Consider the following 14755-nt stretch of genomic DNA (forward strand, 5'->3'; position numbering starts at 1 on the left):
CAGGTGTTGTAGAATGATTTTGGTCATTATCTTTTAATACAATTGATTCTTTAATCTAGAAATTGTCAGAAAATCAAGTAAGTGCCAGTTTGGTTTTTCCAAAATGATGGCATCTTTAAAAGGCTCAGTGGGACAAGGCTACCAATATGGAGACCTCAGTTTGATTTCTAGTCATGATATCTGTCTGTGTACTTGGACAGGACACTCCACCGGCATTGTCTTCGTCCACACAGCTGTAAATGGGTACCAGCTGTGGCTGAGAAAGTAACCTGCTTTGGACTGGTGTCCTGTCCAGGGACAGTTGTAGACTTTCATCCACTTCAAGCTACGGAATCTGAGGATAAGCACAAGCAACAATTTAATTTAATTTAATTTAATTAGCTTATAATGCACCAAATCACAGCAGAAGCTATCTCAGGGCGCCTTACATAAAACAACTTCAACATAAAATTGAATAAATAATTAAAAATGAATAAAAAATTCAAATACATAAATAAAAACAGAAGTAAAAGAATAAAACAAATAAAAATAAAAACTATCCATAAGAAAGAGAATAAAAATAGGTTTTGAGTCTTGACTTAAAAATGTCCACGGACTCCGACTGCCTCACGGTCACAGGAAGACTGTTCCACAGGGTGGGTGCACGATACGAAAAGGCTCTTTGACCTGCTGACTTCTTCTTCACCCTGGGAACACAGAGAAGTCATGAATCCTGTGACCGCAAAGCCCGGGCCGGCACGTAGAGTTCCACCAGATCAGCCAGATAAGATGGCACCAGTCCATGAACAACCTTATAAGTCAATAACAAAACCTTAAAATCTGCTCTCACAGAGACAGGGAGCCAGTGCAAAGATGCCAAAATGGGTGTGATATGTTCAGACCTTCTGCTACGTGTCAGAAGTCTGGCGGCAGCATTCTGAACCAGCTGAAGACCCCTGATGCTGGACTGTGGTAACCCTGAAAATAGAACAGTACAATAATCTAGTCTAGAAGAAACAAAAGCATGAATCAGGGTCTCAGCATCAGCCATGGACAGGATGGGGCGGATCCTCGCTATATTTCTCAGATGGAAAAAAGCAGTCCTAGTAACATCCCTGATGTGGAGGTCAAAAGACAACGTGGGATCAAAAATTACCCCAAGGTTCCTCATTTTGTCTGCATGATGTATGACACAGGAACCCAGGCTGAGCACCAGCTGGTCAAACTGATGCCGATGTCTCGCTGGACCAAGAACCATCATTTCAGTCTTATCAAAGTTTAAAAGTAGGAAGTTACAAGACATACAACTTCTCACTGATAGAAGACAGTCCTCCAGGGATTTTATGGGAGTGAGATTTCCCGCAGTTATCAGCATGTACAACTATCATCAGCATAACAATGAAAGGCAATCCCAAAACTCCGCAGTATGTGCCCAAGGGGTGCCACATACAGGGAGAAAAGCAAGGGGCCTAAAACAGATCCCTGTGGAACCCCGAATCTCATGTCAGCAAGGTCAGAGGTAGTGCCATTATACAAGACACATTGAGAACGACTGGACAGATATGACGTCAACCAGGCAAGGGCTCTTCCAGTAATCCCCAAAAAATTCTCCAACCTATTGAGCAAAATATGATGATCCACGGTATCAAACGCAGCACTGAGATCTAACAACACCAAAACCGTAGTGGTGTCTGAGTCCATTGCTCACAGAAGATCATTCACAACTTTAGTGAGTGCTGTCTCTGTGGAGTGATATTTCCTAAAGGCAGACTGCAGCGGCTCAAAAAGATCATTCTCAGTGAGGTGGTCTATGAGCTGCCGTGAAACCACCTTTCCTAAAATTTTGGAACAGAATGATAGATTTGATATTGGCCTGCAATTTTTCAATACACTGATGTAACAATGGTCCTCGGGGCCTGTATCCTCCTGAATACCAAGAAGGTAGGTAGACAATTCACATATAGTGCAAATATGTACAACTCAGGGTAACTCCCGTTGGAACAGCTTGTATGAGTGAACCATGCAAACATCGCGTTGACGGGCAGGCGTGCATGATGCCGCTGCGACGGTTTCATGCACGCGGGAACACGTTGGGATGTTGTGAAAAATGTAAATAAAACAGAATACAATGATTTACAGATCCTTTTCAACCTATATTCAGTTGAATACACCACAAAGACAAGATATTTAATGTTCAAACTGATAAACATTTTTGTTTTTGTGCAAATATTTGCTCATTTTGAAATGGATGCAACACGTTTCAAAAAAGCTGGGACAGTGGTATGTTTACCACCGTGTTACATCACCTTTCCTTCTAACAACACTCAATAAGTGTTTGGGAACAAATTTTGGGCATACATTTTATCAGTTTGAACATTATATATCTTGTCTTTGTGGTGTATTCAATTGAATATAGGTTGAAGAGGATTTGAAAATCATTGTATTCTGTTTTTATTTACATTTTTCATAACGTCCCAACTTCTTTGGAATTGGGGTTGTAATAGAACACAACTTACAGTACTTAATAGCTGGGTTATGCACCAGTACCACACACTATAGTTTATACGTGCATTTAAGCAAAATTTATAAAAGCAGTATTATGCACATGAATATATATCGATATTGTGATATGTATTGATGGTGCAGTGATACATGGTATCGTATCTGATTTAGAGTAGGATAAATAAATGCCCTACAACTCAGATGTCAAGTCGGGGAACACCCACCGGTGCTGCACTTCAGTGCATCTCCAACACAGTAGGACCGCCTTGGGTCCTGGATGGCAACCACCCAGACAGACAACTGGTCCAGCCCCACATTCATAAAAAAATCACATGGAAAAGTAGCAAATTATTATCATTGCAAAGTTTTCTTTCAAAGACTGCATTTGACTTTTTTCAGTCATTTACAGCTGCTTTTCTTTTTTCATTTAACATAAAGTGAATGAAAAAACATCTCAGTTGTCATCTTCCTAAATATAAAATGGCTCTATTGTCATGGAGACACGTGCTCAAAACTGGAAAGGACAGAATTTTAGCCTGACATTTAATCTCCTAACAAAACCTGACTCCAACAGAGAAACAGCTGAACAAACTGGACTTTGGATGATGAAGTAAAGTCCTAATATTCATGAACAGAGTTTAACCAGGCAGGAGAAGAACAGAGGGGCGTGCTGGCAGAGGCGGGTTAACAGAGTCACAAACAGACAGCAGCGGAGTCAACAGAATTAACAAACCAGCAAAGCATGACGCTCAGTCAGGAGCACAGCTAGAGAGTCCGCCATGTGGCTGAAGCAGAGCAGGCCTCTCCAAAACAGAAATGACAATCAGAAGTTTTGGAGAAAGATTTAATTTGTTCATGTATTAAAACAGTGGTTCCCAAAGTGTGGACCATGGCCTCCTGGTGGGGCATGAGGGGGTCATTAAAAATGAAGTAATGAAAACATCCTATTTGATTATTTTTAAACTGTAATCACATGTAATAAAACAAAAGTACAGGATTTAAATTATACTATTCTTCTTTGATCTGACCTGTTTTAACATATTGTTTATATGGGAAAAACCCGCAGAAGCTTTTCAGAGTAAGAACTGAGCCCCGACATTCTTAAATTTGGAAATGGCTCTATTAGAAAATCGTACATTATATGTAACTAGAAGCTAAAAGAATTTATACACTAAATACTCAGATTTGAGTATTGGCTACTTTTTCTTTGTTTTATTGCTGTAAATTAAATCTTTTTGTGTTTTGCGGGGGTTGTAATTTGTTTTAAAAAAAGTGTTACTCTCTGACGTAAATATATATATATTTTTTTAATACCACACATTTTGGTATCACCTGGTCGAAGATATCAGCCGATATGAGCATAGCACTAACATACCGCTATCTGTGTTATTCTTGCCAATATGAAACCTGCTGTTTTACTGAACATACAATGCAAAGAAAGACACTTGAGGTTGGAAATGGTGTCATTATGTAGTTTGTCCAGCGGGGGGGGCATCACCCCTTGGTCACATTAACTACAAGGGACAGAGGCAAAGCAGCCAGCTGCTGTTCACTGTCAGAGTGGGCACTGTACAGTGACAAGAGACAAGTGGTCACTGACACCAACTAGGCGGGGCTAAAATAGATGAGAAGTCTATTTTATAGGCATGCTGACTGATGTGACACAGAGACCGCCCATCATAGTGATGTACGTTGGTTGGTGGATATTTTTTGTAGTTATTTATAACAAAGTTCAGGTTTGAACTGTAAAACATCAAGCCTCAGTTATTTATCCATCATGAGGGTTTGATAATGATATGTTAGGAGTCATTGGAATGGCCATTTCACACACACACACATACGAGGTCTGTCCGTAAAGTATAGGTCCTTTTTATTTTTTTCAAAAACTATATGGATTTCATTCATATGTTTTTACGTCAGACATGCTTGAACCCTCGTGCGCATGCGTGAGTTTTTCCACGCCTGTCAGTGACGTCATTCGCCTGTGAGCACTCCTTGTGGGAGGAGTCGTCCAGCCCCTCGTCGGAATTCCTTTGTCTGAGAAGTTGCTGAGAGACTGGCGCTTTGTTTGATCAAAATTTTTTCTAAACCTGTGAGACACATCGAAGTGGACACAGTTCGAAAAATTAAGTTGGTTTTCGGTGAAAATTTTAACGGCTGATGAGAGATTTTGAGGTGATACTGTCGCTTTAAGGACTTCCCACAGAGCGAGACGTCGTGCAGCGCTCTCAGGCAGCGTCATCAGCCTGTTTCAAGCTTAAAACCTCCACATTTCAGGCTCTATTGATCCAGGACGTCGTGAGAGAACAGAGAAGTTTCAGAAGAAGTCGGTTTCAGCATTTTATCCGGATATTCCACTGTTAAAGGAGATTTTTTAATGAAAGACATGCGGGCGGATTGCAGCGTTGGCTCGCAGCCGCCGCGACGCTCCGTCACAGGAAAAACACCTCTGTTGGAAGCCTTGAGGACAAGTTGGAACATCTCCAGCTGATAAACAATTTCTCATATACTCACTCCACTGAAAGCCATCAAAAGCCAACTGGATTTTAACAAATGGTTATCAACACGGAGGTGTTTTTCCTGTGCCGCCGCACTGCGTCGGCTGCGTCCCGACATAACTTCAAGCATAACTTCCCCCTGACACTGGAATAAGTGATGCAGCTCACAACTTCCCGTTTGCCTTGAGTTCACTTGCTTGCTGTAGGGTCTATTTGCTTAATGATGGATCTGCAAATGATTAATTCACACTTTTCATCCCCCTCTTGACCATGAAGAAGTGCTCATCAGAGGAAGAATCCAGCGCCCATCCATCCTCACTGTTCTTACAGAGAAGGCGTGACAAAGTGACAGCCTGTGTTAGCACCCTGTGCAACATCACGCCACGTGACTTGTTGTGACGTGGCCCGTTTGTGAATGTGTTGCAGGTGGTGCTGTGTTTCTCTCCCGTCGGCAGCAAACTCAGGATTCGCAGCAGGAAGTTTCCTGCATTGGTCAACTGCACAGCCATCGACTGGTTCCACGAGTGGCCACAGGAGGCGCTGGAGTCAGTCAGCCTCAGGTTCATCCAGGAGGTGGAAAATATCGAAGTGAGGACAGCTCACACTTTAATTCACACACAGGGATGAAAGTACCCACAAAAATGATGTTCAAACTGTGAAAATGTAATTTCAGATGTCAGGCACCGTCACACATCCAATGTGGTATTAATTTCAAGAGCAGACTGGAAACCCTGAAATTAAATTCAGAGTCTGGGCTTCAGGAAATATTGCTTTCTCCATAATCTGCACAGTAACCAGTTTTGTTCCTGACAATTCCTGCAGCCCCAAGTGAAGGAGTCAGTCAGTAAATTCATGGCATACATCCACATGACTGTCAATCAAACATCCAAGGAGTACCTGGCCAATGAGCGGCGCTACAACTACACCACGCCCAAGTCGTTCCTGGAGCAGATCAAACTCTATCGCAGCCTGCTGGGCCAGAAGAGTAAAGACCTCATCAGCAAGATGGAGCGGCTGGAGAATGGACTGCAGAAGCTCAGCAGCACCTCTGCTCAGGTACCTCAGCATCCAGTTTACAATTTCTCAACGCATCTTCCTTTTTGTCCCTGAAGTAGTTCCATCCAATAGTGAGTCAGTTCTTGCAGCAGTGATCTGATCCTTCATAAATGTTTCTGTTTTGATCCCACGTGGTCCATTATGATTTGAGCCTGACAGAACAGTAAGGTCTGTGAGTAGGTCAGGTCTGGGAGCACACACCCGTACTGTGCATGTTCACATCCCATGGAGCTGTCTCGGATCCTGGATGACCCTGAATCCCACATGGGCATTGTGTTCTTCTCCAGACAATGGGGGTTCTCAACACAGGAACACCCCCATACTAGAACTTGCCCAGAAAAACACACCAGATGGTCAAAATGTTGTTGCTTACATTCTCTCCCAGTGCAAGCAGTAGAGTCAAAAGTCATTCCACCGGTACCCAAGGAGCTTTTATGAAAGACAGCCAGTCAGTGCCTGCAGACTCTAGTGTATGGGCCAGGAGGGGCGTAACTACCACATGGGGGTCACATGCTAACTATATTTTTCTGAAAGCGGTCCATCTCTAGAGTTCATTTTTGCACAACAGGAATCAATGTAGCGTCTTGATTTTACAGCCTTTTTTTGTTGCACATTTCTGAAAATTCGTCTTTTTTTGCAGGGGGTGGGGGGGATTTTAGATGGATGAATTTACTTTATTTTTATGTGGCATCTTGGGTATTTGCGGCCATGTTGGTTTGAGTATTTTTCTGTTTGTAAAATTGTACATCAAACCGAGTATTGAGTGTATGAAAGAATGGTATTTCTTTAATTTAGTTAGCATTCATTCTTGTTTAAAGGCGCAAAGATGCTATTTCATAAACATAAATCTTTGGTTGGTAGGGGTCCCTTTTAAAGACTGTAAAACAAAGAAGTTCGTTGGTATAAATTATGCTTAAATGAACTCTAGAGAGACATAGTTTTCAGAAGAAAATAAGTATTTGCTCCCCCAAGCGGTAGATATGAGCCAAATCTCATGGATCTGCCCCAAGCACGACACTGGTTAGTGTAACGTTAGTATAGCGTGGTGAATTTGGCGATGCAACACATCCTCTCAGACCTGACCTGACCTGTTTAAATATTAACTACAGTAACGACTTTTCTCTGATTGAGTGCTGCTGATTTTCACTCCAGATGATGATGAAGTCAGCTGTCATCCCAGGTGTAAGTCACTTAACATCAGATGAAATTAATGAAGTCAGGACCAGAGCGGAGTCTCTGCGGTGGTTTGACTTTATCACATTACACATAATTTATATTCCAGTTTATTTTTTAAATGGAAGCTCATATCCCCTCAACTTATATGCATATTGGTGCCAAATGGTCTGCACACCTTTCTGTGCACTTTGGTCCCAATGAGTGGTACTTGAAAGAAAATGAAGACATTTATCAGAATAGTTCCATTTTTTTAAACGAGACACTATAAATTCTGGGTATCTTTAGTGATTTGATAATGTGACAGAAAACCACAGTAATATTTTGAACATGACATGATTTTCACTCCTGTTGCTGGACGAGCTGACATGAAATGAATACATTCTGACAGTCAGTGCGCCTTTTGAAAATGTAGATAATATTTGTGTCAGCTGGCATCTACAGTAAACAAATATTGCTGTGCTTCATACTCTTAAAGTCACATGTCACAGGACCTTAATGAATGAATGAATGAATTTATTCGGCACACAGACACAATAACAAAAAACTTATAAATAAGACAATTTAACAGTGAACATGTGTATCGAAAGGGTGCGGGCAGAGGCAAAGCTTATGAATGCCCACCCCTTATATATACATATATACACATATACGCATACTTCCAACAGTAAATGCCAGCACAGACAGTATAAATTAATCACTAAACAAAAACAAAACAAATAAAAAAAACTCCACACACAGTGCGCAGTGCCCCAAAACAGTAACAAAAATCTATAAACCTTCACCAGATTGTAAGAAGTAATTACATTGTTCTATAGAACCTTTTAAAGCCAGCTAAGGTACCAGATAATTTGATGTTATCAGACCAGTTATTCCAAATGTTAACACCTTTAACAAAAATGCAATAACTTTTTACAGGAGTTTGAATCTTTGACTTCTCAGATACTAATGTTCCTCTCAAATTGTAATTGGACTTCCTCGTTTTAAACAGATCCTGGACATGTTGAGGAAAAAGTTTGTTTTTGATTTTATACATGATTTGAATTGTGGTGTAATCAACCATGTCCCTGATTTTAAAATATGTGAACAGACAAATAATGGGTTTGTTGGTTCATGGTAGGGTTTGTTATTAATAATTCTTATGGCTTTCTTTTGTTGTCAAAATATTGGTTTGGTATTAGTTTTGTATGTGTTTCCCCAAACCTCAATGCAATGGGTCATATATGGAACAAGTAGTGAACAAGGTTGGGTAGGATTACTTTGAAAGAATACATGTGGATTACATGTATGTATATACATACATTTGGATTACTAGTAATCTGATTACTTTTGGATTACATTTCAAAGTAATCCTACCCAACCCTGGTAGTGAATGATATAAAACAGATAATGAATGTTGGGAGAGGAAGTAGTTTTATGTGGTATGATTTACTGTACATGTGGGTTGTCCAGTTGCCTGTTATTGTATTTGGGTTGTTTGCGTGAAAAGAAATAGTTATCAGAAATATTTTTTGTGATTTTCAGTAAGAGTCATGTGATATTGTTACAAATTAAATGCAAAGTTATTTTTTTCAAAATATATTTAACAAATGTCACCAGACAGCATGCGGTCCATGTATGCTGACTGGGTTAAAAGAAAAAAAAAGTATAGGCATGACCTTTTTGTTAAAAAAAGGATTTCCAGACATCTCAAAGTATTTCAGGTCTGATCTTTATCCACATCTGTATCCATTTGTTTAAACATTTACGATTGCAACACCTTTGCAGAAGAGAGCCACATGAATAATGCAACATAAGGTCTGTGACTGAGGTGAATCTAATTATAGTGCGTCTACACCACGGCGGTAGGGAACATAAAACCACACACTCACTGCAGCTCTTACTTGCACATACTGTGTACCTAAGTGATTTGCATAAATGTGCCCACACATAACCGGCTTATATAAAATCACATATACACAGTGCAGCCAAGTCCATAATTATTTGTGCATTTATTTCAATTTGTTGATTTTGTGCCTTGGTTTTTAGCTGCTCATTGTGACACACTGGAGTTGAAATCAAAGGATTTGTGGATATTTACATTTGATTTGGGTGAACACTGTAGTAATAACAGCACTCTATAAAACAAGTGTGTCTGATAAGAGAATTCTTTTCTCCATGAAGAAAAATCACTTCATGACAACTGGCCAGATCAGGGACACTCTGCAGGAGATAAGTGTATCTGCCCCAAGGTGATAAAGAGCAAGACCTGGCACAGACCAAAAAAAAAAAAAAAAAGACAAGCCTGCACAGTTATCAAACAACATCCTGTGGAACGATGGGTCATAGATGGTCTTGCACCAAAATGTGTTTATCTTGTTAGATTTTCATGTTGCTGCTGCAGTAGTTTTTTGACAAACTGTTGCAGGAGGTTGTTAGTTTGATGCACCTATGATCCAAGTTTCCCATGGACATGAGCATAATGTGCCGAGTCACAGATTGAACAGACTCATCACAGCAGCTGATTCATGTACGACTACGTTAAAAATAACAGGACAAGGGAGAAGATGAATTCAGGCCCTGTTGCACAAACTGAATGAGCAGTTTAGGGGAAGTGGGATTGACTAACCAACAATTATTTGTAGATGATTTTTATATACCTTAAAAAAGTAGTTACCACCCTTGCAGGTTGTAAATCTGATCAGTCAAATAATCTGTATGGGGAAGGTTAATGCAAGGTTCCAGGGACCCGTAAAGTCTTAAAAGCCACTGAGTTTGTTATTCTAAAAATAAGGCAGAATACAGGGTGCTGTTCCAGTTTTTTCCTGGTCTGGCTGGCACAGACGAAAAGCAGAAGTAAAACATGGTAAATTGTAACTTTGTACTGTTGCTCTTAAAAATCTTGCTTGATGCTGTTTGGGTAGCGAAGACAACATGGCTCCATTTTTAAAAAATGGAGCCATGGTGTCTTTCTTTGTCTGAGAGAAATCTATATAATTGAGATTAAAAGCCTTATTTGTGAATGTTGCATGCTCGTTCTTGCAGTGAGCTTGCTAAAGTTGTGTGGATAAATAACTGTATAAATAACTGTATGAATAAATGCAGACAAATGCCAGCTGGCATTATATTGGCCTGTTGGTGAGTAATGTGCACAGGTATTTGGTGCCACCTACTGTTGTGGATGTATGAAATGTAAAAGTCTTAAGTTTACGATTATAAGACAACTCCATAAGTTTCAGATGTCTTCAGAAGAAATACCATCTTAGTGTGTGTGTGTGTGTGTGTGTGTGTGTGTGTGTGTGTGTGTGTGTGTGTGTGTGTGTGTGTGTGTGTGTGTGTGTGTGTGTGTGTGTGTGTGTCCATGTAAGGGTGAGGCTGGTGTACTGCTGAGGCACAGCGTCCTGTTTCACGCTGCACCTTGTACAGTAGCTGTCTGGCAGTTAGAGCGTGAACCCTGTAAGCAGTGAGTTCACATTAAAGTCCTCTTGTGTTTGTTAATGTATCAACACCGTAAGTGGTGTAATTTAAGATTCAAGGCCCAAAGATTCATCTATCTCCAGGTGCAGCTACAGTCGTGATAAACAAGGACTGGGGGGTTAAAGCAAAGGTTGTGCATGTTTTGTGTGATTGGGGGCGCTGTTGCAGATGCTGTATAAGTATACGAGTATACTTATACGTATAAGATGTTATTTTTCCTTTTTTTGTGTGTGTTTTTTTTTCTTTTTTTCCTATGAAAGCAGTGACCTACCTTTTGGCTGCTTTCAACTTGTGTGTGCTCGCCCACTCATGTTCTGATAAACGCCTGCTGAACTGCACGTACCTTTCAGACATTTGACAGCACAAAATTCATTGGGGATCTTTTAAATGTTAGCGCTTCATCCTAATCGCCAACCAGATCGGTTGACTCCTGACAGCTCTTTGCACTCAGAAGAAGAAAAATCATGGGTTTCCTTTAAAAGTAGAATAACTGGAAACATTCTACTTTTTGCCTTCTCTCCATCGCGCGCACAGCCAGATGTCTTTTTGTTGCATGAATGAAGCCGATGAAGCTGCACTTAGTCACCGGTGCAGTGCGAGCCAAACTCTGCAAGCAGAAACTGTGCTGAATTAAGTCCATAAGCCAACGCACATGAATGGTCAGAGTTAAATACTTTTCAAACAGAGCTTATCTTGCCCGAAGAAACAAAGGCACCTTACATTATAAAAATTTACACAGACGGTTGTATAGCTATATATACTATGTGCTTAAAAATGCATTCTGCAACACAGAGACACCTTTTTAGACACGAAAAAGATCAGATCGAGGCTCAAGTGCTGCCTGGTCCTTTTGGTAAACTGGAGGTGAAAATTCACATTGTCATTTTTGGAAAATCCTTCTCTGCACCACAATGCACAGCCTCTACAATCACAGCTCCAGAATCCCATAAGTTCAGGTGTCTTGGTGGTTTCCCTCTCAAGTCACTGTCATCAACCACATGTGGAAAACACGTTTTACACTTGCATGAGGTGGTTTTTCAGACGATTTCGAAAAACTGCATTGGAAACACTATTTCCATTATTACAGGTCAGATGATGTGCAGACAGAGTCTAAGTGTGTAGACAGAGTAAGCAGAGGAGACCTTGTTCAACAGGTGACATTATGGCAAAACTGGATTAAAAACAAACAAACAACGAAAATGCCAATATTTAGCGAGTCTTCCACTTCCCTTGCCATGACGTTTGGAATAAGTGCTCTGTCATGAGAGTCTCCCTGAAATGAGTTATCACGAGATGAGAAAACCCAGCAACTGGATTCCATCACTCAATGGAAACTCTGTCACTGCTCGAGGCCAAAATATGGCCATCAAATATTGAGAAAGCCTTGTGTCAATCCATCTGTCTGTCTGTCTGTCTTTCCATCTGTCTGTGCTCAGCATAAGTCCAGCCCTGTTACTGCCAGGGTCTTCAAATTCACAGAGAACATTCTTGGGACACAGACCTTGGAAAAGTTCAAAGATGGCAAACCTTGACCTATTTTAAGAGGTCAAAAAGGTCTCATTCTGTTTCCTATTTTTATGCTCATATGACTGACAGCATGTCTCATGCAAATCTGCTTTTTTAATATTGGGGGGGGGGGGGGGGGAGTTGTCAGGATTCTGGGAAGGACACAGTGACAGCCAATTAGACTAGCAAGGCACCGTGATATCACTGGCTGGTCTTTCTCTGGCTGCTAATTCAACATGGCGGAATCTGCTCGGCTGCATTTCATGTTTCTCATATATTATGTAAAGGCTAGTGAGAAATAAACACTTCTAAAACTGAAAGCACTGTTTTTGTAACCTGATAACACCTCTGGAAGGATTTACAAGACATCTATGTGTGTGTGTGTATGTATGTATATATATATGTATGTATATATATATATGTATGTATATATATATGTATATATACACAGTGACGTGCAGTGAGGTTGATGGCTGGTGAGGCACTGACTTCATCACAATCAGATTTACAAACATATGACCCCCATAGAGTAGTTTATTCACCGTTTGACTGGCAGTAGTTAACGGGTAATGTTTAAAATCTCATATCAGCATTCTTTACACATACAAACTGTAGCACACAAAATGCACAAATGAAGTCCACATGTACCGCTCCTTATGAACAAAAGCATCATTGACTTGTTTGTAAGCGTTCCTTGTCTTACTTCAGTTTTAAAGTCTCTCTGTCTCAGTGGAGATCACTGCCAGGCAAGAAAGTCGTCCTTTCTGGCTTTGAATGTGAGTGGTCGACCGTTTGTGTTTGAGAAAATTCTTCAAGTTACAATATCCCATCTGAGTCCAGACAGTCACAAGTTAAAAAAAAAGGCAGCAGAAAGGCACTTTCTTGCTGGATATCCACACAGCTAGACTTTACCTGTGTCCCACTCCGTTTGAAGAGCAGGTCTTCTGTCCCGCAGCCCTTCCTTTAATTATTACCTCCTGCTTTGATTGAAGTCCAGTTTAGAAATTGTTTCAGTTTGAATCTGTAACCCTCCATTCTGAAAGTAAAATAAATGGACCGCTGCTCTTAACTTGCTAACTGTAAATTGTAGTTTGCTGTCACTTATTATGCAGCTGAGGAGTTGCTGCAGGGTGAATCCCTGGGATCACTAGTGCCCCCTACCATGAGGCAGAAGAATTGCGTGCCTCAGCTGGTGCCATTTTGCAGCCATTTTATGATTGTGCAGCACAGGAAACACGTTACACTCACGTACGCTTGTTGACAAAAAACACTGTACATTATGTACATCAGCTAAACTATGGAATTTAAGTTCATACAGCCAAAGTGTTTGACCATTTTAACAGCAACATACAGAGAGACATAGCAAGCGGATCACTTTTTGACACGTTCATGTAAACAGGACAGTCTGATCCACCAATCGGATAGAATTCAATCAGATCAGTGTAGCGAATATTCAGGTCTCACATAGAGGCACCATAAAGATGTAACAAATTGGTCAATTCTAGATCAGCACACACGGGAGCACCAAAATAAAATGTAATTAGGAATTGTTAAATTCCCAAATTGAATTTGATTAGCCTAGACCATTTAATGGGTCACCAAAATAATTAACAATTTTAGGCTTTAATAATTATTGCAGCCGGTCTGCTCTGTGTCAGCCTGATCCTGTTAGATCCCAGAAGCTAAGCAGAGCAGGATCTGGTTAGTACTTGGATGGGAGACCTCTTTGGAACACCAGCGGCTGTGTGTGTGCGGCTGTGACCCAACTCCAGGTAAAACTGGAGTTGGGTCAGGAAGGGCATCCGGCGTAAAACTTGTGCCAATTACCAATGCAGATCTGGTTGTATCCAGTATGGTGACCCCGAACAAAACCAGGAGCAGCTGAATGAACAACAGGGTTTAATAATAATTATTTAATATTTAATTTATTCAGGGCACCACCTATTTGAAGCATAGGTACTTTAATTAAAACATTCATTAATTTATCAGTCTCAAATTAATTAATCAGTCTCAATTTGATTAATCAGTCTCAGGTCTGAAAGTCTGAATTCTACGATACGATTGACCAAAGGTTTCCTTCTGAACACAAAATGAACCACAGCAGAAATATTTACAATTTATTTACAATTATACAAGAAATGAACAGTTTACTGGCATTTTTGTGGGCAGTGATTAAATAAGTTTATTTATGGACACAATTCCTACTAACTCATGAGACGTTGAAAGAGAGAGAGATAAAGCTTAGACTTTAAGTAAATACATCTGATTAGAATTTAGTGGTGAAATTTGAAGCCAATTGTTTTTAAGAAAATTATTAAACATATGAATATGGTTAAAAAGGAGGAGAATAATAAGGAGGAGCCACTTTGTATCCATTGACAACAAACCCTTTTTCTGGAACCAATAAATGGGTCACTTAGCTTGTCTGTTGAAAAGGTGGTTCAGACGATCCGTCTGTCCGTCACTGATGTAGGTTCTGCAGCATGCTCACTTGGGTCAGGGGTTAATTCAGTGGTCTCCCCGGGTGATCCCAAAGGCTTGTGTCGGCTGGCTTTACCAACAGGATGGCTGCTTGCAGTTAGGTC

General features: G+C 40.5%; 1 protein-coding gene across 1 annotated transcript in view; it reads left to right on the forward strand.

The window, feature by feature from the left end:
* dnah9 (dynein, axonemal, heavy chain 9) overlaps positions 1–14755 on the forward strand; it is a 396633-nt gene that overhangs the window by 226942 nt on the left and 154936 nt on the right. Inside the window, exons 53-54 of the mRNA XM_034193818.1 lie at positions 5406–5567; positions 5802–6035. Of these exons, the coding sequence (XP_034049709.1) occupies positions 5406–5567; positions 5802–6035 (396 nt within the window). The remainder of the gene's footprint in view (positions 1–5405; positions 5568–5801; positions 6036–14755) is intronic.

The sequence above is a fragment of the Thalassophryne amazonica genome, chromosome 18, assembly GCF_902500255.1.
Source record: "Thalassophryne amazonica chromosome 18, fThaAma1.1, whole genome shotgun sequence".
NCBI classification, from domain to species: Eukaryota; Metazoa; Chordata; class Actinopteri; order Batrachoidiformes; family Batrachoididae; genus Thalassophryne; species Thalassophryne amazonica.